We start from the raw sequence: 26,504 nt of genomic DNA, 5'->3' as shown, positions 1-26,504 counted from the left end.
TCATCCTGTAATAAGGGAGGGGGTAAGGCCTTGATTGAGTTCACCACGCTGACCAAGTGCGGGTTACACCTTCAAGAACTGTTCTAAACAACTCTCAGGCATGCAAGGTTACATCACGATGTTTTCCTTCACCGTTAGAACAAGTGATCATTATTTCTAATACACACATCACTTGGAAAAGTCATTGGTGTGTTGCCTTGAGTTCAAACCTGCAACCACTTGTTACGGTAATATGGCTACTACCATCAAATAAAACAATAATCAATTTTTAGCAGTGTATTTGGTAAAGCTGAAACTACCTACATACAATAAATATATGTAGTAACTAAAAATTGTATCAATTCACAGAAAAGTGTCTTACAAACTAATCTTATGTATTTGAGACGGATTTTAAATAACAAAATATTTAATTACATTTACGAACATCTACTCTTTTTCACCCACACCCCTGCATTATATAAGTATGTATATTATGCTCTTTCTCTAAAACGGACGAACCGACTTAGTTACAGTTACAAGAAAGATAGGCCACTATTTCCATACAAACAAAACCTGATATTTGGATGTCTTTAATGGAAAAAAAGCTATTTAGTTTAGTTGTTCAAAAGTTATTTGCTTACATGCATTTCAGTGATTTATTGTTACTTTTATAGAAGTTAAATTAATTAAATGTAAAAAAAAATTTCGTATATTTTCAGATAAGTTTGAAAGACAGTTTTCATTTTTTAATACAGTGTTTAAAATATCATACATAACTACTAACATATAAATGCAATTTCTAACAAACCATGTACAAAGTTTTAATCACTGTATATATTCTATTTGAGAAATAAAAATAAATTAGCTCGTTTTAATTCCCAAATAGTTATTTGACTACGAAAGACAATACATTGCATGCTTCGAAACAAATCAATTGTCGCAAATTAGTAGAGTCTTGTATGCAAGGTTCGTGGAGGTATACAACATTCAGAATTTATAACATTAGTGACTCGGCTTATACAGCTGACGGTGACCTGTTTGATACAGATAATTTATTTTTGCAATATATATAATTCTATTCTCTGGTCTCTGCCTACCTCTATGGGAAAAAGACGTGATTTTATGTATGTATGTACTTTACATGCAAAGACTCTCTACTAAATTGCCAGACTTATAATAAGTATGCAAAATATCGTAAAAGTAGTGTTTCAAATTGTAAAATTCAGTGCCTAAATTAAGAAAGTAACATTATAACAGTCTAATTAGTATTTAAACTTGCAATTTATTTTATAAATAAATAAATATATTAGCTAAATAATATTTTGAAAAAAAAAACAAGTCACTAAGATTTAAAAAAAATACGCGACACTAAAATTTTAAACTTGGCATAGAATAAATAAAAACACCCATTACTGTCCCACTGCTGGGCAAGGATCTCATCCCGTAATGAGGGAGTGGTTAGATCTTGAGTCCACGATGCTGCCTTGAGACTGATTAAATATAAATAAGCATTTAGCGTCGACATGGAATCATAAAGCCTGAGCAAATGCTTTATATAAATTGCAAGTTTAAATAATTGTCTACTAAGAGGAAATAAACCTGCCCCTTTATACTAAATAACAATTTAAAATCTAATTTTGTTACTATGGAAATGAGACAATTTGACTTGCAAGGTCATTTTCCACACAGGTCACCTGAGAAAATTTCAACTGTCTAAGGCTACACAAATATTCCCTTATGGTTCATAATATAAAAAAAAAATATTAAAAAAAATGACCCAGATCATAGACGTCAAATTGACCCACTCCCATAGCTATGGCGGCTACAATATTGACCAAAACTAATGCATTTATACAAAAAATAATTTGTATATCGCATTTTATTACAAACGTTTCAAGGAACAAATATAACACGTTGTAATAAATATGTAATTTAAACTACATGAAATATTATGTATACATACAATTTTACATTCACACATTTTATGTTTTGTGAGTATAGACAACAATTACTTTTTGTAGAATTATTCTTGCTACACATATTCGGATAGGAATTAATCTTTCCAGCTGGGTTAATCGAATATATTATTATAGATGAAAGTTCGTCAAAAATGTCGCTCGACATCGCCGCGCCTGAATGTTTAAACCGAATTGACATTCCGACGCAAAGGACCCAATTGGCGCAACATTGAACCGTGTTTTTCTTCAAAAGGCAACTGCTATCTTTATTCACTTAAGAGAAAACTTATTTATTTCAAAAGTTCTTCAATTTATAGATAAAAATAATTTTAACCCATTACTTTCTGCTGGGCAAAGGTCTCCTTCTATAATGAGTCCACCACACTGATGAAGTAAGACTATTCCTTCAAGAACTGTGTTAAACAACTCTCAGACATGCAAAGTTACATCACGATGATTTTCTTCATATATAACAAGTGATCATTATATAACTGAATGGACTCTCAAAATAAGTATTCAAGTGTTTTAAAGACTCTTCATGTTTCTAGTTAATTATACAGCATGTTTAGTGATTATGAAATTGTGACGAAAATTAATAAATACTACAGTTTTTATTATAGTCAAAACAGCTACTCTTTATAAAATGTCAAAAACACATTTTAGTATACAAATACTAGTGACGTCACAGTATCGTATTTTCGTTGGTATCAAATGAGTTGTGAATGTGAAAATGCTTGATAAAGTTGTTTAGTCTTATGCAACTGTCATATTTACCATCTAAACTACATAAGGCCGCTATCCCACTGACGTTTTACAAGCGTTGTCATTCCTCCGTAGCGTCAACGTCGCGCCCACGCACCGTTAACGCCACGTTTCTTGGCAACAGGAACAAATCACGCAGTCCTGTGTCAAATAGTATCATGTGCGCGACATTAAAGCCCTTCTCCCATTACGATACGCCCGCGCGACTCTAGTCTCGGAGACTAGTCGCCACGAAGTATCTCACATACATTTGTATGGAGACTCTCACATTACGATACTGGTAGTCTCCATACAAATGTATGTGAGATACTTCGTGGCGACTAGTCTCCGAGACTAGAGTGGCGCGGGCGTATCGTAATGGGAGAAGGGCTTAACGCTTGCCACGCGTCTTCCACGCCGATAAAACGCCAGTGGGACAGTGACGTAATAAAAACTGCTTTATTTTCAACAATTATTTATTGAACATTGTACATACTCGAAATAACTAAACGCACTGTATAACTCACGCAATAACTCTCTTTGTAAAGCTTTGTTGGACCGGTAGAGGTCGCTTAACGGGGTAAAAAGACCTATAGTGAACAATATAGGTCGCTGACCCTACATATAGGGTCGATAACACCCAGTATACGTCGGCATAACATCGTTCTATCACCACATAAGTCATTTTAGCAACTTATCAGGATATAGTATTTTTTTACCTAGAAACTGGGTCTCGAAATACACTTTTTTAGCCCGAAATTGCATGCTATAGTACTTTAAACGTACATTGAAAAGAAAAACCGAGTCTTATGTGACAAGAAACCAACTTTCTAGCTTAAAATAGCAGTACCAGACCATTTTGTAATTAAATGGAACTATTAACACACTTTTTATAAGAAACTGAAAACCACATGCACTTTTCAAGTACTTCCCATCAGATATTTTAGTTCTACAGGATTTTTCAATCACTATTTTGATCATATCATGCAATTTTAACTAGTAATCATGCCTCTACGAACCGTTTTTAGCCACAAACCGGGTATATGGCATACTATATCTACCAAATAAGTAATTTTAACCATAAATAAGGTCACTAAAGTTCCTTTCCACCCGTTAACAGTCCTCTCCAGGCACACTCATACACAAACACATACACATTGTCCGTCACAATATTATTATATTCGATATATCACTTTAATTCTTCTCTTCTTTCTTCTCCTGTGATGATTGGTCGGTCTGCTGCTGAGAGCCGCCTTCGCGTTCGGCCGCCATCTTGAAAAGAAAAATTATTTATTAATTTATTGTTACTATTGCGACGATAGCCACGCGGATCGATCGCTGAGGTTAAGCCACGCTTGCCGAGGTTGATCTGTTGATGGGTGACCATCTTATTCATATCGAGTTCCTCCGTGTTCCGGAAGGCACGTTAAACTGTGGGTGCCCGGTTGTCATTGTCGAAGATCTTTGACAGTCGTTAACAGTAGTCAGAAGCTTGTAAGTTTCACAGCTAGTCTTACCAAAGGGTATCGTGTTATAACTAGGGAATGCAATCCCGACTCGAGATCGTCAACTCGAGATCCCTCGCGATCAGAAATATCAATCCCGCGGGATCCCGAGATTTTCAGGATCCCGTCTAGTTAGTAAAAATAATACAATTCGAACGGCTTGTTTAATGTAATATGTGTGTGATAGTGTGGTGAATGCAATAAATTATTATTTGAAAGAAAATAAAAGCCTTTTTCTTCAATATTACTAACAACGTAACATAATTAACAGGTGTAATAACATGAACATCTATACTAATATTATAAAGCTGAAGAGTCTGTTTGTTTGTTTGTTTGTTTGTTTGAACGCGCTAATCTCAGGAACTACAGGTCCGATTTGAAAAATTCTTTCAGTGTTTGATAGCCCATGTATCGAGGAAGGCTATAGGCTATATATCATCACGCTACGACCAATAGGAGCAGAGCAGCAGTGAAAAATGTTACAAAAACGGGGAAAATTTTGACCCATTTTCTTTTATGTGACGCAAGCGAAGTTGCGCGGTTCAGCTAGTAATCAAAAAAGTAGGTGTAGCTCCAGGAGATCAAAATAAAGAGTAATCACATGGCATTTTGAAAGTAGCCTCTTAAAATACAAAGTGTATCAATAGTACGAGCTTCTAATCGGCATCTTAAGTACATTGCAATGAAGCCAGCTGCTGAAAATGCCCTCTCCGACAATCCCGAACGGGATCTCGTCATATTATGCTTCGGGATTGATCCCGAAAAAATACACGGGATCTCGCGAGATCGGGATCCCGCGAGATCGGGATTGCATTCACTAGTTATAACCCAGGTAACTGTGTTGTAGAGGTCCTGTAGACAGTGGCTCCATGTAAAATACTGGTATTCAGCTGCATCCGGTGAGACTGAAAGCCGTCTCCGATTAGATCGGTATTTTACATGGACTGCCTATCGGACCTCCATAATCCAGTTACCTGGGTTATAGCACGATACCCTTCGGTAAGAGTGGTTGTCAGACTATCAAGCTTCTGACTACTGTTAACGACTGTCAAAGATCTTTGACAATGACAGCCGGGACCCACAATTTAACGTGCCTTCCGAAACACGGAGGAACTCGATATGTATAAGATGGTCCACAAATCACGATAACTTTGTGTAAGACTGAATGCATGTAGAAGTAACTAATCGTCCGAGCCGCTATAAAGACGGTCGGATGATGACGTACTGCGTTAATCTAGCACAATTGCTTGACCACCGCGCTTAAGACAAGCACGATGGCTCAAATATGTGCAAATACTGCTAAGACGACACTAGAAAGGTAACTACATATAAATAATAAAAAAAAACCTCGACTTAATGATGAAAATCTCTTTGTCTTCAAGAATTACAAATGAGTACACTGTTGAGCTCGTGAGGTACCCAAATATCGAGCTTTTTTGTGTAGAGGAAAGATTTTATTACAAGTTCATACATACTATAATGCGAAAAGACTTTTTCCCCGACCTAATATGTACTGAAATTCGGAGTTAGTTAAATGATGTCCTTACCTTCTTGTAAGCCTGTTCGAAGAGCTTCAAGCTGGCCTGCTGCAGGGTGCCGGTGGCGGCGCGGATCACCTCGGGGTCGGTCTCGTCCTTCTTGGCGAGCAGGTCACGCAGCTTCACGATCTCTTCACGGAGTTTGTCGCACTGCGGGTGAAATAACCAAGTTAGAATTATATACTGAATATATACGTACTTACACATTTCGAGATTGTTATATCCAAAAATACAGGCAGAAATGTATTAAATTTATACGCCCACTTTTCGCTACCCACAATGTAAGTCCCATGTAGTATTAATGGCAAGTAAGCAGTTGAGGTTGCCAGGTTCTAGTCAACAATTGTTTAGGTAATATCATGGTGAGCCGTTGACACGACAGAAGAAGAAGGCAAGTATATTGTCATTTACCGTGACTTCATCAAACTATGGGAAACTTCTCCCGGGAATCGAAACCGAAACCTCACAATCAGTAGTCGTATACTATACACTATCGCGTAGACTAGAAAGGCAGTAGACCCTAATTTTGTTTTGTAGACCCCTTGGGCGAAAACCTTACTCATTACGTGGCTAGCAGTAAGACTGTATATTAATTATCTTACTAATAAACGTGTTGTAAGCTGTGACTAGTTATGCAGTGTTTTGTGACTTATAATCAATTCTGAAACTGTATATGAGTGAAGACAAAACACTGTATAACTAATCACAGCTTACAACACGTTTATTAGTAAGATATAGTGTAGTAGTCGTTTAATCGTCCCAAATAACATGTCATGCTAATGGGTGATAACACGACACAGTTCTGTCGCACCCGGCTTTACCTGCCGCGGCTTAGCACCGCGACCGGTTTAAATAGAGTGCTTAGATGTTGTAACGGTGAAGGAAAACATCGTGATGTAACTTTGCATGTCTGAGAGTTGTTTAACACAGTTCACGATGTTTTTCAACTATATAATATATAAGTTGGCATCTCTTACGCAAAAGGTTATAGGTTCGAACCCGATTCAACATACCAATGACTTTTCCAAGTGATGTGTGTATTATAAATAATGATCACTTGTTTCAACAGTGAAGGAAAACATCGTAATACAACCTTGCATGCCTGAGAGTTCTGTTTTAATCTTTATTAATAAAATGTTAATTTTAACGCAATGTCATAAAATGCTTGATATTTTTGATATTGATACAAAAGGAAGCAATAATATCGCATATCGATACAGATACGATATATCGATACAATACACATTTTTGGCCACCCCTATTATTAGAAGGGCCTTTTCAACTATTTAATTTGTAACTAGAGTAATAATCACCTCGTCCTGTGGCAGCTGGCTCTTGTACTCGTCCATCTTGGTCTCAGTGTCATGCAGAACTCCCTCCGCCTGGTTGCACACCTCCACTCGCTCGCGTCTCTGCTTGTCCGTAGCCGCGAACTGCTCGGCCGCCTTCACCATGTTCTCAATCTCGTCCTTCGAGAGACCGCCGGATGATTGGATCACAACTGAAATGATATAGAAGGTATTATATTTGGATCAATCTCTGAGGTTAAGCCACGCTTGCCGAGGTTGTTTTTTGCCTGGGTGACCATCTTACACATATCGAGTAAGACACGTCAAATTGTGGGTCTTGGTTGTCATTTTCGAAGATCTTTGACAGTCATTAACAGTAGTCAGAAGCTTGAAAGTCTGACAACCAGTCTTACCGAAGGGTATCGTGTTATAACCCAGGCAACTGGGTTGCGGAGGTCAGATAGGCAGTCGTTCTATGTCGAGGTCGTAGACTCCTCGTTGAGGTCGTAGTCCTCCATGCCTCGGAGAGCAACTGTCGCTGTCGGTCCTGCGCCTGACCTCTCACTGGTCGTGTCGGTTATCCGTCACACTGGGCTATGAAAGTGAAGGTGAGCTCGATCTGCGGCACGCCGCGCGGCTTGTAGCTACATTCAGAGACATACAGTAATGTAGCAGTACTCACTCTGCTGCTCCTTGCCGGTGCCCTTGTCGCGGGCGGACACGTGCACGATCCCGTTGGCGTCGATGTCGAAGGTGACCTCGATCTGCGGCACGCCGCGCGGCTTGTAGCTACATTCAGAGACACACAGTAATGTAGCAGTACTCACTCTGCTGCTCCTTGCCGGTGCCCTTGTCGCGGGCGGACACGTGCACGATCCCGTTGGCGTCGATGTCGAAGGTGACCTCGATCTGCGGCACGCCGCGCGGCTTGTAGCTACATTCAGAGACACACAGTAATGTAGCAGTACTCACTCTGCTGCTCCTTGCCGGTGCCCTTGTCGCGGGCGGACACGTGCACGATCCCGTTGGCGTCGATGTCGAAGGTGACCTCGATCTGCGGCACGCCGCGCGGCTTGTAGCTACATTCAGAGACATACAGTAATGTAGCAGTACTCACTCTGCTGCTCCTTGCCGGTGCCCTTGTCGCGGGCGGACACGTGCACGATCCCGTTGGCGTCGATGTCGAAGGTGACCTCGATCTGCGGCACGCCGCGCGGCGCGGGCGGGATGCCGACGAGCGAGAACTGCCCCAGCAGCTTGTTGTCGGCCGCCATCTCGCGCTCGCCCTGGTGCACCTTGATCTCCACTTGCGTCTGACCGTCGGCGGCTGGATAACACAACAAATATTTAGGACTAAGTTCATATGACCGCACGGAGCCGCGCGGAACTTTAGACCGCACGCGCGCGCGGTACAAGGTCGAAGTAAACAGCTAGTATTGTTTAGATCACCGCACGGTAACAGAACCGAGAAATCGATCGGTTCAAGAAATAGCGCGCAGGTCGGAGCGCGACGCGCGGTATCGTGCGGTGATGTAGACGATGTGATTACTTCGATCTTGTACCGCTCGGTCAAAAGTTCCGCGCGGCTCCACGCGGTCAGATGAACTTAGCCACATAGTCCGATACCACAGTAAAGAACCTGAATGTAATGCTTTAAGACGGAAAGGAATGGATTGTCTACAACACGAATGCCCCAAACCACAGTCTACTACCGATGAAAAGCATAGCAAAACTTTTAGGTACGATTCAGACCAACCGGCTCGCATCGGAACGGAGCCGCACGCGTGCCGCGGCAGCCAACTTAAATGATTCCCTAGTTGCTGCTCCGTGATCTCCGTTCGTATTTCACGACGCACAAGGGCGCGTTCCCACTATGTCGTGACGACATTTAGTCGTGTCGTTTTAACTGTCGTGGCTCATGTATTTAAATGGAGGTGTTCACATATAGAACGACACGACTTTCTGTCGTCTACGACATTTTTCGCAGTGACGACAGATTATCGTGACAGTGGGGACGGCTAGCACGACAGTCGTAAAACGATAAAAAATCGTTAGATTTGTAGCTTGCTAATGATGTGCAAACGATACAGCGCAGCGACTGCCGTGAAACGATAAAATGTCCTCGGCACTACACGATAAAAGTTTTTGACGACAAACAGCTAGAGACGACATTTGAACTACACGACTATCTGTCGTCACGACATAGCAGGAACGCGCCCCAACAACGAACGGCTCCGAACGGACCCTGCGGCAGCCGGTTGGATGCCGACGGCACTGTTCGGAGCCGGTCGGCTGTCGCGACGCGTCACGGGATGCCGACGGAGATAGCTATGCGTAGGTTGCATGCAAAAAAGGACTGTATTTACTATACTATTGTTGATACATTTCAATGTTCTTTACCGCATTGTAAAATGCCACCCGGCCCGGCCTACGCGAGCCGGTTGGTCTGAATCGTACCTTACACTGACCCCAGCATTAGGAGTAGAAAAAAAGAGAAGTAATACATAAGTTCAACAATGGTCGAAGTGTGAACGGGCTAGCAGCCGGCAACTTCCTTCAAAATCTGTGCATCTAAATATATATAACTCGTGACCGACCGACATAGTGATCTATCAACGCACAGCACAAGCCACTGGACGGATCGAGCTGAAACTTGTCATGCCGGTAGATGTTATGACGTAGACATCCGCTAAGAAAGAAGTTCGATTAATTTTACCCTTAAGGGGATAAAATAGGGGAAGAAAATGAAAATTAAGTCTTAAGTTACAGACCACGCGAACGAAAACGCGGACAAAAGTTAGTGTCAGCTAACTACCTAGCCGGCATTCCCACACCTAAGATAAGATAGTAGGGGGTGCACGATTTATCTTGCATATAACAAAAAAATCTATGTATTTCCAAAGTAACGCAGCTATATGAAACAGGCTACCGGCAAAGGCCTTTCGGGTGGCTAGAATAACTTTGACACTAGGTTGACCACTAACCATACGATAAGAGAAGTGAAGAGGCAATTATATAAGTCTGCATGTTAATTATGTTCTAAACTGATAAATGTTGTAAACCTCTGTACAGGAATCTTGCACAAGAACTATTTTATTTACTATTTTCGTTAAAACCAACACAATTGATAATAATTCAATTTAGCTTTGCAAACTTTTATCAATTCTGTTAGTTTCACATGAAAAAATAATCGAAACTAGTTCAAATTCGCACATTCAATGTTACCCAAATGATTCAAAGTTACCCAAGTTGACCTTAACAAAAAATCCTTATCTTTTTCATTTGTAAAACACAAAGATCATTTAGTTTTTTTGTGCCCATAATAGGGAGAAATAAACGAATTATTCGTCGATTCTGATAAAACTTGTTTTTTGAAATACGGTACTGTATTATATACAAGAAGAAGATATTGTAAGTACATACCTGTAGAGAAAACTTGACTCTTCTTAGTAGGTATCGTGGTATTCCTGGTAATCAGCTTAGTGAACACTCCTCCGAGGGTCTCGATACCCAGGGACAGCGGAGTGACGTCGAGGAGCAGGATGTCAGTCACGTCTCCCGCCAGCACTCCGCCCTGGACGGCGGCGCCTACTGCGACTGCCTCGTCAGGGTTCACGGCGCGCGATGGAGCCCGCCCGAAGATCTCTTGCACTGTCGATTGTACCTATGGAAATTAGAATAAGTTTAGTCACGCGACATATTTTTTTTAGAATTATTAATATGTCAGGTAAGGTCAATTTGGGTAACTTTGAATCATTTGGGTAACATTGACAATGGGAATTTGAACTAGTTAAGATCATTTTTTCATATGAAACCAACACAATTGATGAAGGTTTTATATAAACTTTTATCAATTGTGTTGGTTTTTAAAGTTTATTTTATTTTATACTTTTTAAAGGGAAAGTAAATTTTTGTGTAGGGGTTTTTTTTACATTTTTGATTAAATTATTTTATACTAGCTGACCCGCGCAACTTCGTTTGCGTGTATCCCGCTACTTCGACAAATACAGTCAACGCACCAACACATATTGGATACTAATTTTCAATTCACAATAACTTCTCTTTCCCTTAACCGCGTTTAAAATATTAAAATGTTTTTTGGTTTCTGTGACTCTTCTTTGATCGCCCCCCCTATCAGTTTTTGGAAAAAATATTTAAGTAATGTACAGATTTTTTTTGGTCTTATATGTATAGATCAAAGTCGCCGGCCGATCACGGTATCACGGTACGGATCACGGTACGGGCCGGTCGATCGCGGCCGGCCCGTACCGTGCCGCAATACTAATATCGTGATATCTCCTAAACTATATGTCTAAATAACACACTGTAAACTGCAAAAATAATCTAAATTAAATGCTCGTGATGATGAACTTACTTATTTTGATAAGGATATATGTATTATTGGTTATATCACCAGTTAAACATCACCCAACGAATTAAATGTTTTTTTAATACAGAAAAGTAGTTTTTGTGACTTAAATAAAAAAGCTGGATATATGTCATCGCGGACTTTTTTGTAGAACTAATAAAGACCAATGTTTTTGCTATACATTGTTCTTACTTGTATCCAACGGTATAAGCGGCGCACGCACAAATGCAATCTTCAATTAGATTTTTTTTCTGACTTCTTGGACATAAATCGCTATAACTCAGCTAATATAGTTTCAATGTATTTCAATTATATATAAAAACCTGTCGGAGAAAATACTCTTTCTATTAGTGAAAACCGCATCAAAATCCGTTGCGTAGTTTTAAAGTTTTATGCATACGAAGGGACTACAGACAAAATGGGCGACTTTGTTTTATACTATGTAGTGATATATTAGGTATTAGGTATAAATAGGTTATCCAGCAGTAACAGATTTTATCAATTCGTACCAGTAGTTCCTGCGATTAGCACGTTCAAACAAACAAACCCTACAATTTTATATTATTACTATAGATAATAATAAAATGTATGGTAGCGTATAATCCAACTGCTAACGAGAGCAGGCGGTGAATATGACTCCAGTTCACTCTGGCACCCGTCGCTAAGGATCGCCTAGACAGCTATAAGGAACTGACATCGGCTTTGTGCTTGTCAGGTGCCTCATTTACATACTAGATTATAATATTAGTATAGATTTTTTTGACTGCCTCCGCGGCGCGGTGGTTAAAATACTACTAACTACCATGGCGTCGGAAAGTCCCGACGCAATGGTAGCGGCAAAATCAGACAAAAAATACATATGACAGGTTAGTTAACATAAATAGGTTAGGTTAGAAGGCTAGTTTTTATTTTAAACCACCCAGACGGAAGAGCCTTGCGAAGCGGAGCTCTCTCGACATTGTGTTATATCAAGAAAAGAAAAATAATTAAAGAAAAGTATTCGAAGATGTTGCCGGAGCCCCGCTTCAAGAATAATATTGAATGAAGTATATGACCAAAAGTACTTTTTAACTGATTTCGCTATTCAATAGTACCTTTGACTGGTTAAAATAGCGAAAAGTATTTTTTGTATATGAGTTTAAACGCTATTGAATAGATAAACTACCGCTAAATGTACTCAGAAACCGGGTTACCCCCGGTTGAGTACATTCAGGGGTAGTTTTTCGGCAGTAGTGTTTTGACTGCAACATATACAAGGAATAAAGATTGTTATATACTAAGTGCTCATTCACGTTGACTCGCGGGCGCGGTGGCGGGCGCGGTCGCGAAATATCAAACATATGGCGTAGTTCCCAAGTGTTCACGTACAAACCGTTCGCGCGGTCTAACTAGCGGGCAAGCTGGCGGCAATATCAAACGCGTGAAGATGTTCGTGTGTGTTCACGTCGAACTAGCGGTGGCGGGCGCGATTCACTCGCGACGTCAAGTAAGGTCAGCCAGTTTGAGCCAGTTTGAGCTTGTCGCTACAAACAAACGCCTGGCGGCCAACGTGAACACAAATCGCCACGTCCCCGCGCGTTCCAACGTCAACAAGCACAAAGTGTTTTTTTTTTTGTCTCCATTGTTGGGCAAAGGTCTCCCCCAAACTCCTCCACCGGTCTCTATCATCAGCCATCTCTTGCCACCCTTCCAGATAGGTGTCACGCCAACGTTTCCTCGGTCTGCCTAAGTGTTTAGTGTATACTAGCTGACCCGCGCAACTTCGCTTGCGTCACAAAATTTTCCCCGTTTTTGTAACATTTTGCACTGGTACTCTGCTCCTATTGGTCGTAGCGTGATAATATATAAAGCCTAAAGCCTTCCTCAATAAATGTACTATCCAACACTGAAAGAATTTTTCAAATCGGACCAGTAGTTCTTGAGATTAGCGCGTTCAAACAAACAAACAAACTCTTCAGCTTTATAATATTAGTATAGATAATCTATACTAATATAATAAAGCTAAAGAGTTTGTTTGTTTGTTTGTTTGTTTGTTTGTTTGAACGCGCTAATCTCAGGAACTACTGGTCCGATTTGAAAAATTCTTTCAGCGTTAGATAGCCCATTTATCGAGGAAGGCTATAGGCTATATATCATCACGCTGTGACCAATAGGAGCAAAGCAGCAGTAAAGAATGTTACAAAAACGGGGAAAGTTTTGACCCATTCTCTCTTATGTGACGCAAGCGAAGTTGCGCGGGTCAGCTAGTGTAGTATATAGTTACCTTGGGCATCCTGGTCATGCCGCCCACCAGCAGCACCTCCCCGATGTCTGCGCGCTGCACCTCGGCGTCCTGCAGCGCTCGCTGGCACGGCGCCACCGTGCGCTTGATCAGGTCTCCCACCAGGGACTCCAGCTTGGAGCGACTCATCTGTATCACAAATATACACATTAGACTTATTAGATTAACTGCCCCTGTGGCGCGGTCGGTAGTATATGCGACTGCGGTGCGAGGTCTCGGGTTCGAATCCTGGGTCGGGACAAAAAGTCTTTTCTGAGATTTTCTGTTAAGAATTTCCTAGAGATTGCCCGGAGTTAGGAAGTTGAGGTCTTAGACCTCCGTGCCTCGGAGAGCACGTAAAGCCGTCGGTCCTGCGCCTGACCTCTCACTGGTCGTGTCGGTTATCCGTCCCACCAAACTATGAGAGTGATGGAATAGAGAGTGTATCTGTGTATTGTGCACACACTTGGACACTATAAACGAAGTCCTGCACAGTTGGCCAGTTTCAATGAAACTGACCGCCGTAGCCGTATATCGGCTAGGAGGACATTATACACATTAACACATACATCAACATCATCTCAGCCACGCTTTCGTCGGCAAATGTCGACCAAAATATAGCCTCGTGAGCACGTTTTGAGTTGTCGAGTATAGCCGACCGTGGCGGTCAAAGAGTTAAAGATAACCAATGTGGAACCTTAACAGACTGTCTTAACCGTAAGCTATATGTGTGTGTGTCGTCCTGGCCGATTTCGGCTACGACGGCCAGTTTCATTGAAACCAGCCAACTGTGCAGGATTTTGTTTGTAGTGGCCAAGTGTGCATAATACACAGGTACACTCTCTGTTCTTTTACTCTCATAGTCTGGTGGGACGGCTAAACCGACACGACCATAGAGAAGTCAGGCGCAGAACCGACGACTTTACGTGCTCTCCGAGGCACGGAGGTCTGAAAGACCTCAACTTTCTAACTCCGGGCAATTTCTGAAAATTTTTATACAGAAAATCTCAGAAAAGACTTTTTGGCCCGACCCAGGATTCGAACCTGAGACCTCTTGCGAGACAGTCACATACACTACCGACCGCGCCACAGAAGCAGTTGAAGTAGTTTTAAGGGATATACATATACCTACTGTCTTAGGGAAAGAAACAATTTATTTTAAAAAACTGAAAATCTACCAAGCGATCTCTAAATTGCTATTTTTTCTATAAAACCCACCTTAAGGTTCATGTGTTTAGGTCCAGAAGCGTCCATGGTCAGGTACGGAAGGTTGATGTCTGTCTGCAGAGATCCCGAGAGCTCGATCTTGGCTTTCTCAGCTGCTTCCTTGAGACGCTGCATGGCCATCGCGTCTTTACGGATATCGATGCCTTGCTGTAATACAAAATAAGGTTATTAATCTATATAAATGAAAAATTATCCTTAAAATGTATATACGTACAACTTATGAACAAACAATACTATTTAAAAAATATTTATCTCCGGTAAAATATATATGTCCCGCGGTTTCTAGGAAAGCCGAGTGTATGTGACACACGACTAGCTGGTACCGCGACTACTCTCGCATCGCTGCAAACGTGTTCCACGCACTGGCGCGGACACTGATCGACGATGCGTACATTTTTATGCAACCTTGCACGCCTGAGAGTTCTTTAGAACAGTTCTTGAACGTATGCAATGTGCCCAACCCGCACTTGGCCAGCGTGGTGGACTCAAGACCTAACCCCTCCCTCAATACGGGAGGAGACCCTTGCCCAGCAGTGGAACAGTAATGGGTTAAATTTATTTATTTATTATGTTGATACTTAAAAGGTATATGATAGACTAGCTGACCCGCGCAGCTTTCTTGCGTCACATAAGAGAGAATGGGTCAAAATTTTCCCCGTTTTTGTAACATTTTTCGTTGCTACTTCGCTCCTATTGGTCGTAGCGTGATGATATATAGCCTATAGCCTTCCTCGATAAATGGACTACCTAACATTAAAAGAATTATTCAAATCGGACCAGTAGTTCCTGAGATTAGCGCGTTCAAACAAACAAACAAACTCTAAAGCTTTATAATATTAGTATAGATGTGGGCCCTCATTTTTTTTAAAGATTACATTTTTCTTGTCTATTTTTATTTTTTATTGTTATTAAGTATATACTCACATCGCGTTTGAACTCATCGACGAGGAAGTTGACGATGACATTGTCGAAGTCCTCTCCGCCCAGCAGAGTGTCTCCGTTGGTCGACTTGACCTCAAACACGCCCTTCTGAATCTCCAGCACCGAGATATCGAAGGTACCGCCGCCCAAGTCGTATACTGCTATACTGTAGAACAAAATAATATTGTTATTAAGCTATATATGCGAACTAGCTGACCCGGCAAACGTTGTTTTGCCATATAAATTTAAAAAAAAATGGTCATTTAGGGACATGAAAAATAGATGTTGGCCGATTCTCAGACCTACTCAATATGCTCACAAAATTTCATGAGAATCGGTCAAGCCGTTTAAGAGAAGTTCAGTGACATACACACTTACAGAAGAATTATATGAATAAAGATAATAATGTTTACCTGATATCTAGGTACATTGGCCAATAGCTCAATATCTACCAGGAGGACATTACTAACAGTGGCCAATTTCATTGAAACCGGTCATTGGTGCAGAACTTTGTTTATAGTGTCCAGAAAAAAAATTCAATTCTACCCCCAAGGGGATAAAATAGGGGATGAACATACTAAACGTGCGTTTCACCATTAACATTATAAGGCTGGTCCCATATAAGAGTGGGTGAGAATATTGACCAATTTCAATAAATGCAAGCTGATTACTTCAACTAGTACTTAAAAGCCTAGTCAAAATTAGCAAGATATTTTGTTAAAATATATTTGTCCCGCGGTTTCTAGGAAAGCCGAGTGTATGTGACACACGACTAGCTGGTACCGCGACTACTCTCGCATCGCTGCAAACGTGTTCCACGCACTGGCGCGGACACTGATCGACGATGCGTAAAAATGACAATCATAACTTGTTAAAACGGTGAAGGAAAACATCGTGATGAAACCTTGCATGTCTGAGAGTTGTTTAACACAGTTCTTGAAGGTATGTAAAATCCTGAACCCGCATTTGGCCAGCGTGGTGGACTCAAGGCCTAAGCCCTCCCTTATTTAGAGAACAGATCATTACTTATTTTCATTTTTTTTAAATAGACAACTCCACCACTAAGAATTGCTCTTGTGTCGCGGGGCCTTTGCAAACATACAAACAACGGACAAACAGCACAATCTTATTGTTCCGTGTGGGAATCGATCTCACGACCTCCCGACGCAATGGTAGCACAGCGCCACTAAGCAGTCAAGTTGACAGCGTCTTGTCCAGCAGTGGGACAGTAATGGGTTCTTTACTTACATTTTATCATCAGTCTTGTCCATGCCGTAGGCGAGGGCGGCAGCGGTCGGTTCGTTGATCACTCTCAACACATTCAAGCCGGAGATTTGACCTGTGTAATGAAAAATATAATATTAATACATGAAGCAAAATCTTTGTACAACTTAATAACTGTTAGTTGTGAGGCGCCCGTAGCCAGGCTCACCGGTCGATAAACGATCTGTGGGTTAGGCAAACCTTGGCGCGGTCATTCGATAGATGGGTGACCGTATATTGGTATACGAACTGGGCTTCTCCGTGCTTCAGAGGGCACGTAAAACGTCGGTCCCGGTTGTTGTCAATTAAGATAACAGTCGTTAAGCCATGTCAAAGGCCTCTTGGGCGGCTTGAACATTGAACAACTTTGACACTAGGTTGACCACTAATCTTCGCCTTTGCGACCAGGGAATCAAACTCGAGACCTCGTGATTTGCAATCTTATGCTATTAAATAAATATATATGTCCCGCGGTTTCTAGGAAAGCCGAGTGTATGTGACACACGACTAGCTGGTACCGCAACTACTCTCGCATCGCTGCAAACGTGTTCCACGCACTGGCATAGACACTGATCGACGATGCGTATTTAAACATATTTTTCTGAATAATAAATAATTATAATAGTTTTTTCAATTAAACTGTACTTATGTCAGAGTATTAAAATTTATCTCAACAAGGAGCGCGATTTTTAACTCGCGCTAAGCTTGTGGATGCGATGTATAGGCGCCTTGTATCTCGCTAACGCTAGAATTCGCCCCATCTGGACAAAATCTTACCGTTGTACTCCCCCAAACTATTGTCTAAATCAGTGGTTCCCAACCAATGGTCCGCAGAAGTCAAAATATGGTCCGCGAATGATTTTAAATTTAGTGGGCGATGAGCCGTTTTAGATTGACATTTCGCGGATCGCTTAAGCGCGTTCCCACTAAGTGTCGTGGCTCATATGTTTAAATGGAGGTGTTCACATATAGAACGACACGACTTACTGTCGTCTACGACATTTTTTTGCAGTGACGACAGATTATCGTGTCAGTAGGGACGGCTAGCACGACAGTCTTAAAACGATGAAAAATCGTTAGATTTGTAGCTTGCTAATGATGTGCAATGCAAACGATACAGCGACTGCCGTGAAACGATAAAATGTCGTCGCGATCCAATGGGTACAGCTAGAGACGACATTTGAACTGTAGTGGGAACGCGCCCTAGCGCGTGTATTTGATACTCCTATACACATATCACGAATACTGGCCATTCGAGGAGGAGGATCATTCATAGCTGACGGCTATTCTTAAACAGCTTTATTACTTAAATGCAAGCTCAGAAATCAAATTAATACAACATTTGGTTGGAGTGTAGCAAAGGGTGTGCAAGGCGATTAGGACTTTTTTTTTTCACGATTTTTGAAAAATTCATTAATCGTGTTTCTTTTGCTTTTATCGTATAGATTGGCTAAAAATAAGCACTTTTTGCCCCTTGAGTTTTTTTGATCCGACCCACCGTTTGCCGACAAAATGGGTTTGAAGTTCTCTCGTTACTATAGGAAGCTGGACTTAGAAAATTTTTCGACGAAAATTAAAAAGTCTCAAAATGTTGCTGTCTTTCAGAACTTTATCCTATATTTTTTTTGTTTTGTTATAAAATACCCTATTGACATGCGAATTAAAGTTTCAGGATGATTTTTTTAGTATACTTACTATAGTGGTCCCTGCTAACAAGAATAGTTTTAAAAGTGGCTCGGAATAATAAAAGTTTGGGAGCTCCAGCGGGCTTATCACGTATCTCAGTTGACAGCTAGTATACGTCAAATCTATGATCACTATTCAGTACATTGCTGCTTTGACGTAACGTACTAATCACTATAATCTAAGGGAGAAAACAATGGACAGCATAGTGGCTTTCAAATGGCTGTCAACTGAGATACGTGATAGCCCCCCTGGTCTTAATTAGGTAAGAAACTGACCAGCATCCTTAGTAGCCTGTCGCTGTGAATCATTGAAATAAGCGGGCACGGTGATGACGGCGTTCTTGACCGACGTGTTGAGATACGCCTCCGCCGTCTCCTTCATCTTGATCAGCACGAACGCGCCGATCTGAGACGGGGAGTACACTTTACCGTCGCTACCTGAAACAAGTGAAAGCAAAATTATTAATATATATCGCACTTAAAATACAACTAGCTGACTCGAGCAACTTCGCTTGCGTCACATAAGAGGGTGGGTCAAAATCTTCAGCTTTATAATATTAGTATAGATATACATAACAGCAGTGATAGCCGATTTGTTTGAGTTGGCACCTCCCTGGTTGCAGGTTCCAACCCGAGGCAACACAACAATGACTTGTCGAAGTGATGTGTGTATTAGAAATAATAATCACATGTTCTAACGGTGAAGGAAAACATCGTGATGAAACCTTGCATGCCTAAAAATTTGTTTAATACATTTATTGAAGACATGCAAAGTCCCCAACCCGCACTTAGCCAGCGCGGTGGACTCAAGGTCTAACCCCTCCCCCTCGTTTGGGAGGAAACTCTTGCCTAGCAGTGGGACAGTAATGGGTTAAAAAAATTGGGTGAATTTTTAAATCCCGAACCGGTAGTTTATGATCGTTCAAATAATTCCATATAATAGAGTAACCTATTGCCATATACTGGATATGTTATCAAACATCGGGCTACTATTGAGAATATTCCAGAAATTAGAACAACTCAATAGCACTTTGCCCAAACCAGGAATCGAACCCGAGACTCTTGAAACATATTTGGATAAAATTAAATATATTTGTCCCGCGGTTTCTAGGAAAGCCGAGTGTATGTGACACACGACTAGCTGGTACCGCGACTACTCTCGCATCGCTGCAAACGTGTTCCACGCACTGGCACGGACACTGATCGACGATGCGTAAAAATAACAGTAAGATATAATACTAAAGGAGCTTGTTATAACCCAGGTAACTGTGTTGTGGAGGTCAGATAGGCAGTCGCTCCATGTAAAACAGTGGTATTCAGCTGCACCCGGTGAGACTAGAAGCCGACTCCAACATAGTTGTTTGTTGACATATTTTTTATGTTTGTTCCAACATAGAGATTTTTTGGAAATTCCGACCCATAGGAAATTGCATTGTAGACAAATCCGCAGGCTGACAATATTCAATACTAGCTTATACCCGCGACTTCGTCCGCCACCTGAACATTCCCACGGGAATGCGTCACTTTCCCGGGGTAAAAAGTAGCCTATGTCCTTTCTCGGGTATCAAAATATCTCCACACCAAATTTCATGCAAATTGGTTCCGTAGTTTAGGCGTGATTGAGTAACAGACAGACATACAGACAGATACTTTCGCACTTATAATAATAGTATGGATTTTAAATATATCTCACCTTGCACCCAAGCATCACCATTAGACGCCCTCACAACTTTATAAGACAGATTCTTCATATCCTTCTGCACCTCCGGGTCATCGAACCTGCGACCAATAAGCCGCTTGGTGGCGTAGAACGTGTTGCCGCTGTTGGTGACGGCTTGGCGTTTAGCCGGCATGCCCACGAGGCGCTCGCCCTCCTTGCTGAAGGCCACGTGGGAGGGTGTGGTGCGGGAACCTTCGCTGTTCTCCACCACCTGGGGAGAGAGTTCGTGTATTAATAAAAAAAAAGTACCACAATTCTTTTTTTTTTTTACTTTTTCTAGCTTTGCATAGATTGGTTTTCAGAAATGGGAGGGGGGGGGGGGGATTCTGAACGAGAATGACTAATTTTACACTTTATGATGGGGACCTTAACATATTGAATAATACTTTTTAAATACATAGGTATGTATTAAAAACAAAAATCGCTACTGAAAATACCAAACTACTATTGAGAAATATTAATCAACAAAAGGATCTTCAAATTCTTAACAAAAGGAACAGCTCTTTGACTGACCCAGGAATCGAACCCGATACTCTTGAAACCATCTGTGAATAAAAATAAATATATTTGTCCCGCGGTTTCTAGGAAAGCCGAGTGTATGTGACACACGACTAGCTGGTACCGCGACTACTCTCGCATCGCTGCAAACGTGTTCCACGCACTGGCGCGGACACTGATCGACGATGCGTATTTAAACTATTTTTCAACTTGGCAACATTTAAAAATTATTCATATACCTAACTAAACTGAACTATAGCCGTTTGCCTAACTAAAATATGTCCTTAAAAGTGCAAAATTTGTGTGCCCCCTTTTCTATATAAAATACAAAAAAAAATCAAAGTTTCAAGTCCATATCGCGGCATCTTGAGGCAGTGTTATACAATATTCGTGAGCAACTGATAAGATATCAGTCGGACGTATTTGAATTGTTATCTCAGACGTGAGAAAATTAGTTTTCCTGATTTAATAGGTTAATGTCCACAAAATGAGAACCTCCTTTTTAAGTTGGTCAAGAAAAGAGCAAAGTTGAATGTACTTTGTGATAAGATGCAATAATAATACAACGGTCCCACTAAAAATTGCATCATCATCAGCTTAGCCTTTCTTCCAACTATGTTGGAGTCTGCTTCCAGTCTCACCTGATACGAGCGACTGTTTATCGGACCTCCGCAAGCCAGTTACCTGGGATATAACACGATAACCCTTCGGTAAGACTGGTTGTCTAACAAGCTTCTGACTACTGTTAATGACTGTCAAAGATCTTTAAGAATGACAGCCGGGACCCACAATGCCTTACGAAACACAGAGGAACTCGATAAATATAATATGGTAACCCATCCACAGAACGACCTCGGTATGAGTAGCTACTAGTAAAGACTACCACTAAGACTTACAAATAAGAGAAATTATTTAAATTCACACTCTAAGCAAACTTAAACAGTAAATTTAAATAATGCACAATAACTCATAAGAATAATATACATATTTTTGTTGTAATTCATGTCAACTGACACACATTTGCATAATCTTATTGTATACAGTTTTTTCACTGTTATATTACACCAGTGGGTTTCCCAGACTCTTGGTTATATTAAGTTGTTCGAAAAGTCATTCTGTTTTTTTTTTGTGGAATTAAAGGCAGTTTTAAGCTTCGGGGATAATCATAGGTCTTTCAACTGGTTAACATAAACTGTTGAATCTGATAAGTTAAACAAAATCCGAACAACCCAATATAATAAGGCGGTGGAGGAATCGTTTATTCCTATCTATTCCCTTGAGCTTGCCACCAGGGTGGTGGTTGGCACTAATAAGTGGTGTTTAACACCCAGGTAGCAAGCTCAGGGGTGGCAGATGGAAATAAACAAACCTTATCATTGGCCACTAGGGTGGTGGCAGATGGGAATATACAGGAAGAATGCATAAGGAATAGACCTAAGGTCAGCTGACATCCCATGCTAAGATTACAGGCATTGCTTTCAAACCAAAGTATGCTGACCATTCACCTAACTAAATATATGTGATTTAGTTTCTCTCTTCGTAAGGGGACAATTAGTTCATAAAAGGTTGGCAACTTTTGATTTAGGGCATAGTGTTTACTTGCTTGTGTCAGCATGATTGACGCAAAGCCTAACTCTTACCTCAATTCACAAGTAGACATTTCCTAACAGCGAAACAGTAAGCCTCTTATTCACAAACACACTATACACCTATTTTAGTAAAAAGACTACTACAATATGTTTTCTCTTTTTTCATTTTGCTAAGGAGTAAAAGAAACAAAACTCTTATTTATAAGCCTTTCATGACTTCATATATTTTTTATGAATATGGCGATAAATGTTTAAAAAATTACTTGATATGGTCCTTACCTTGGGTGTCTTGCCCTCCATGACGGCGACGCAAGAGTTGGTGGTGCCCAAGTCGATACCGATGACTGCACCGCGCACACCTTCCGACCTGAATGTACAGTTACATTGTTAACACCACTACAAGCTGATGTACAAATTATATTGTACTTATAACAATATTTCTAGGAATAAGGTTGATGTTAGAAGCAGATATAAGAGGTGTAAGGCTAGGTATACAAAGCCTTCTTATAAGCATGTAATTCCTAATTCAAGGGCCTTAAAAATCCTGGATTAACTGTGTGCCTTTTCCTTAAAGTAAAAAGGATGTCACAAGAGACTGTCAACTTGCTCCCCACAATGTCAAGTAAAAAAGGGTGCTATAAGCACCCTTCTTTTATAGGTGCTATTAGCACCCTTTTTTTTTAAATATTTAGTTAATTCTAGATAAATATTTCATGACAGCCATGAAGATTCTATTCCAATAAGACGTTATATGAGTGGCCTTAGTTATGTACAAGTACATATTATGATTAAAAAATATATTTGTGGAAGTATAGGAACAAGCAGACCAACGATCCTGTCACATCCATACATCTTCATTCATATATTTTGAATTAAACCATGCAAATAAAAAATGTATGGTACCTATGTACTTTCTTTCTAGAACATTCAATATATTTGGCATTTCTCCCATAAATCTTATGCTACTCCATGCCAACTTCATAGTAGATGTTATTGTAAAAATAATTTGTTTAGTGTCTCTATACAATGTCATAAAGTATAGGTAGGTACTTAATTTTAGTTTAATATAGTACAGACATATTACACACATATTTCCCATAGGAGTAAGTCACAGATACCAGGGAATGATGCAAGGGAAGTTTGTAAGGATTGTACCAAGTGCAATCTTTGCTTGTATGATACAATATGACAGTGAATTTAACAAACTATTTGCATAGCACATTGATTGAAAGGAATGTATGGTATTTTCAATGCTGTTTCAGAAGATCAATGGTGAAAAATTTCTTGAATGAATTTACCCATAACATACTCTATTGACATTGTATATTGTAAAATCAGTTTTTAACTGTTTAAATAACCTAGAATTACTATCATTAAAGTAAAAAGGATGTCACAAGAGACTGTCAACTTGCTCCCCACAATGTCAAGTAAAAAAGGGTGCTATAAGCACCCTTCTTTTATAGGTGCTATTAGCACCCTTTTTTTTTAAATATTTAGTTAATTCTAGATAAATATTTCATGACAGCCATGAAGATTCTATTCCAATAAGACGTTATATGAGTGGCCTTAGTTATGTACAAGTACATATTATGATTAAAAAATATATTTGTGGAAGTATAGGAACAAGCAGACCAACGATCCTGTCACATCCATACATCTTCATTCATATATTTTGAATTAAACCATGCAAATAAAAAATGTATGGTACCTATGTACTTTCTTTCTAGAACATTCAATATATTTGGCATTTCTCCCATAAATCTTATGCTACTCCATGCCAACTTCATAGTAGATGTTATTGTAAAAATAATTTGTTTAGTGTCTCTATACAATGTCATAAAGTATAGGTAGGTACTTAATTTTAGTTTAATATAGTACAGACATATTACACACATATTTCCCATAGGAGTAAGTCACAGATACCAGGGAATGAGTCAAGGGAAGTTTATAAGGATTGTACTAAGTGCAATCTTTGCTCTCATGATACAATATGACAGTGAATTTAACAAACTATTTGCATAGCACATTGATTGAAAGGAATGTATGGTATTTTCAATGCTGTTTCAGAAGATCAATGGTGAAAAATTTCTTGAATGAATTTACCCATAACATACTCTATTGACATTGTATATTGTAAAATCAGTTTTTAACTGTTTAAATAACCTAGAATTACTATCATTAAAGTAAAAAGGATGTCACAAGAGACTGTCAACTTGCTCCCCACAATGTCAAGTAAAAAAGGGTGCTATAAGCACCCTTCTTTTATAGGTGCTATTAGCACCCTTTTTTTTTAAATATTTAGTTAATTCTAGATAAATATTTCATGACAGCCATGAAGATTCTATTCCAATAAGACGTTATATGAGTGGCCTTAGTTATGTACAAGTACATATTATGATTAAAAAATATATTTGTGGAAGTATAGGAACAAGCAGACCAACGATCCTGTCACATCCATACATCTTCATTCATATATTTTGAATTAAACCATGCAAATAAAAAATGTATGGTACCTATGTACTTTCTTTCTAGAACATTCAATATATTTGGCATTTCTCCCATAAATCTTATGCTACTCCATGCCAACTTCATAGTAGATGTTATTGTAAAAATAATTTGTATGGTGTCTCCATACAATGTCATAAAGTATAGGTACTTAATTTTAGTTTAATTTAGTACAGACATAACACCACACATATTTCCCATAGGAGTAAGTCACAGATACCAGGGAATGATGCAAGGGAAGTTTGTAAGGATTGTACCAAGTGCAATCTTTGCTCTCATGATACAATATGACAGTGAATTAACAAAGTGGTTTAAGCGGTCACCTCGCCGCAACAACCGTCGCGCCGCGTGTGGTGGGTTCGAATCCCACCCGGGACAAATCTTTGTGTGATGAGCACGAGTATTTGTTCTGAGCCTGGTTGTGAATTATCTATATAAGTATGTATTTAGAAGTATATAAGTATGTTTATCAGTTATTTGGTTACCATAGTACAAGCTCTGCTTAGTTTGGAATCAAATGACCGTGTGTGAGTTGTCCAATGATATTTATTTATATATTTATTTTATTTATTTATAATTGAAAGGAATGTATGGTATTTTCAATGCTGTTTCAGAAAATCAATGATGAAAAATCTCTTGAATGAATTTACCCCTAACATACTCTATTGACATGGTTTATTGTAAAATCAGTTTCTAATAATTGTTTATATAACCTAGAATTACTATAATTTTCATGCATTCTGATATTCTATATTACAACGAAAAGTTTTGACAATAGAAGAGGCCAAAATGGAGATTGAATGGAACTATTGAACCGGTATACCAGTTTAGGGCGCCAAAATCGCGTAATCTCTTACAATCTAACAATTTACGAGTATTCAAAGGTCAACTTCAATTCCATTTCCAAAAGTTAGGTTATGATGAAATAATAGGAAATTAATGATTTAAATAACACTTACTTGTTCCTGCATTGTACATGTCGCTGGTAAATGGGTACTGTGGGTGCTGCCGTCTGCAAATCACGGAAATAAATGCAATTATTAACCTAAATGCATTTAATTTTTCTCACTCCATGTGTCTCCCGGACCGGTCCGAATTTACACAAAAACGCAAGAATATCACCAAATATTTAGCATTAGGGAGAATTTAACTAAGTTTTTGACATTTTCAGGGAATTTGACACACGATTTTCATTCGTTTTTAGAATTAAAATGGATACTCACGTTTTTGAGAATTGTCGAGAAATTCCTCTGTGTGTAAATGTCTGAAGTGAGGCCGGAGCACTCGAGAGCCTTTCGGCTGATCACCCGCGTAGCGGTCAACATTTTCGGAACAATATTATCAACTATTTAATTTATTTTCTGACTTTAGATCACTTCAAACAGAACATGTGGGTGACGCAACTACATGAAAGAACGAATTTTTACTTTTTTTCTAGCACACCTCGAATAAGCTTG

The 26,504-nt window shown here is 39.8% G+C and overlaps 1 protein-coding gene across 1 annotated transcript; it reads right to left on the bottom strand.

Moving 5' to 3' along the window:
* Positions 1 to 261: 261 nt before the first annotated feature.
* Hsc70-5 (Heat shock protein 70 cognate 5) lies at positions 262 to 26,504 on the bottom strand. Its single transcript, XM_076133142.1, has 14 exons — positions 26,271 to 26,504; positions 26,007 to 26,059; positions 22,822 to 22,909; positions 20,429 to 20,666; positions 19,012 to 19,173; positions 17,036 to 17,126; positions 15,791 to 15,953; positions 14,858 to 15,013; positions 13,643 to 13,789; positions 10,434 to 10,674; positions 8,128 to 8,337; positions 7,035 to 7,222; positions 5,731 to 5,871; positions 262 to 3,950 (listed from the first exon to the last, which is right to left on the bottom strand). The coding sequence occupies exons 1-14, from the start codon at positions 26,370 to 26,372 to the stop codon at positions 3,873 to 3,875; spliced, it is 2,058 nt and encodes a 685-aa protein (XP_075989257.1). The 5' UTR covers positions 26,373 to 26,504; the 3' UTR covers positions 262 to 3,872.

Source organism: Anticarsia gemmatalis, chromosome 29, assembly GCF_050436995.1.
Source record: "Anticarsia gemmatalis isolate Benzon Research Colony breed Stoneville strain chromosome 29, ilAntGemm2 primary, whole genome shotgun sequence".
NCBI classification, from domain to species: Eukaryota; Metazoa; Arthropoda; class Insecta; order Lepidoptera; family Erebidae; genus Anticarsia; species Anticarsia gemmatalis.
Note: the sequence above shows the minus strand (reverse complement) of the source record. Positions and strands in the feature narration are given on the sequence as shown.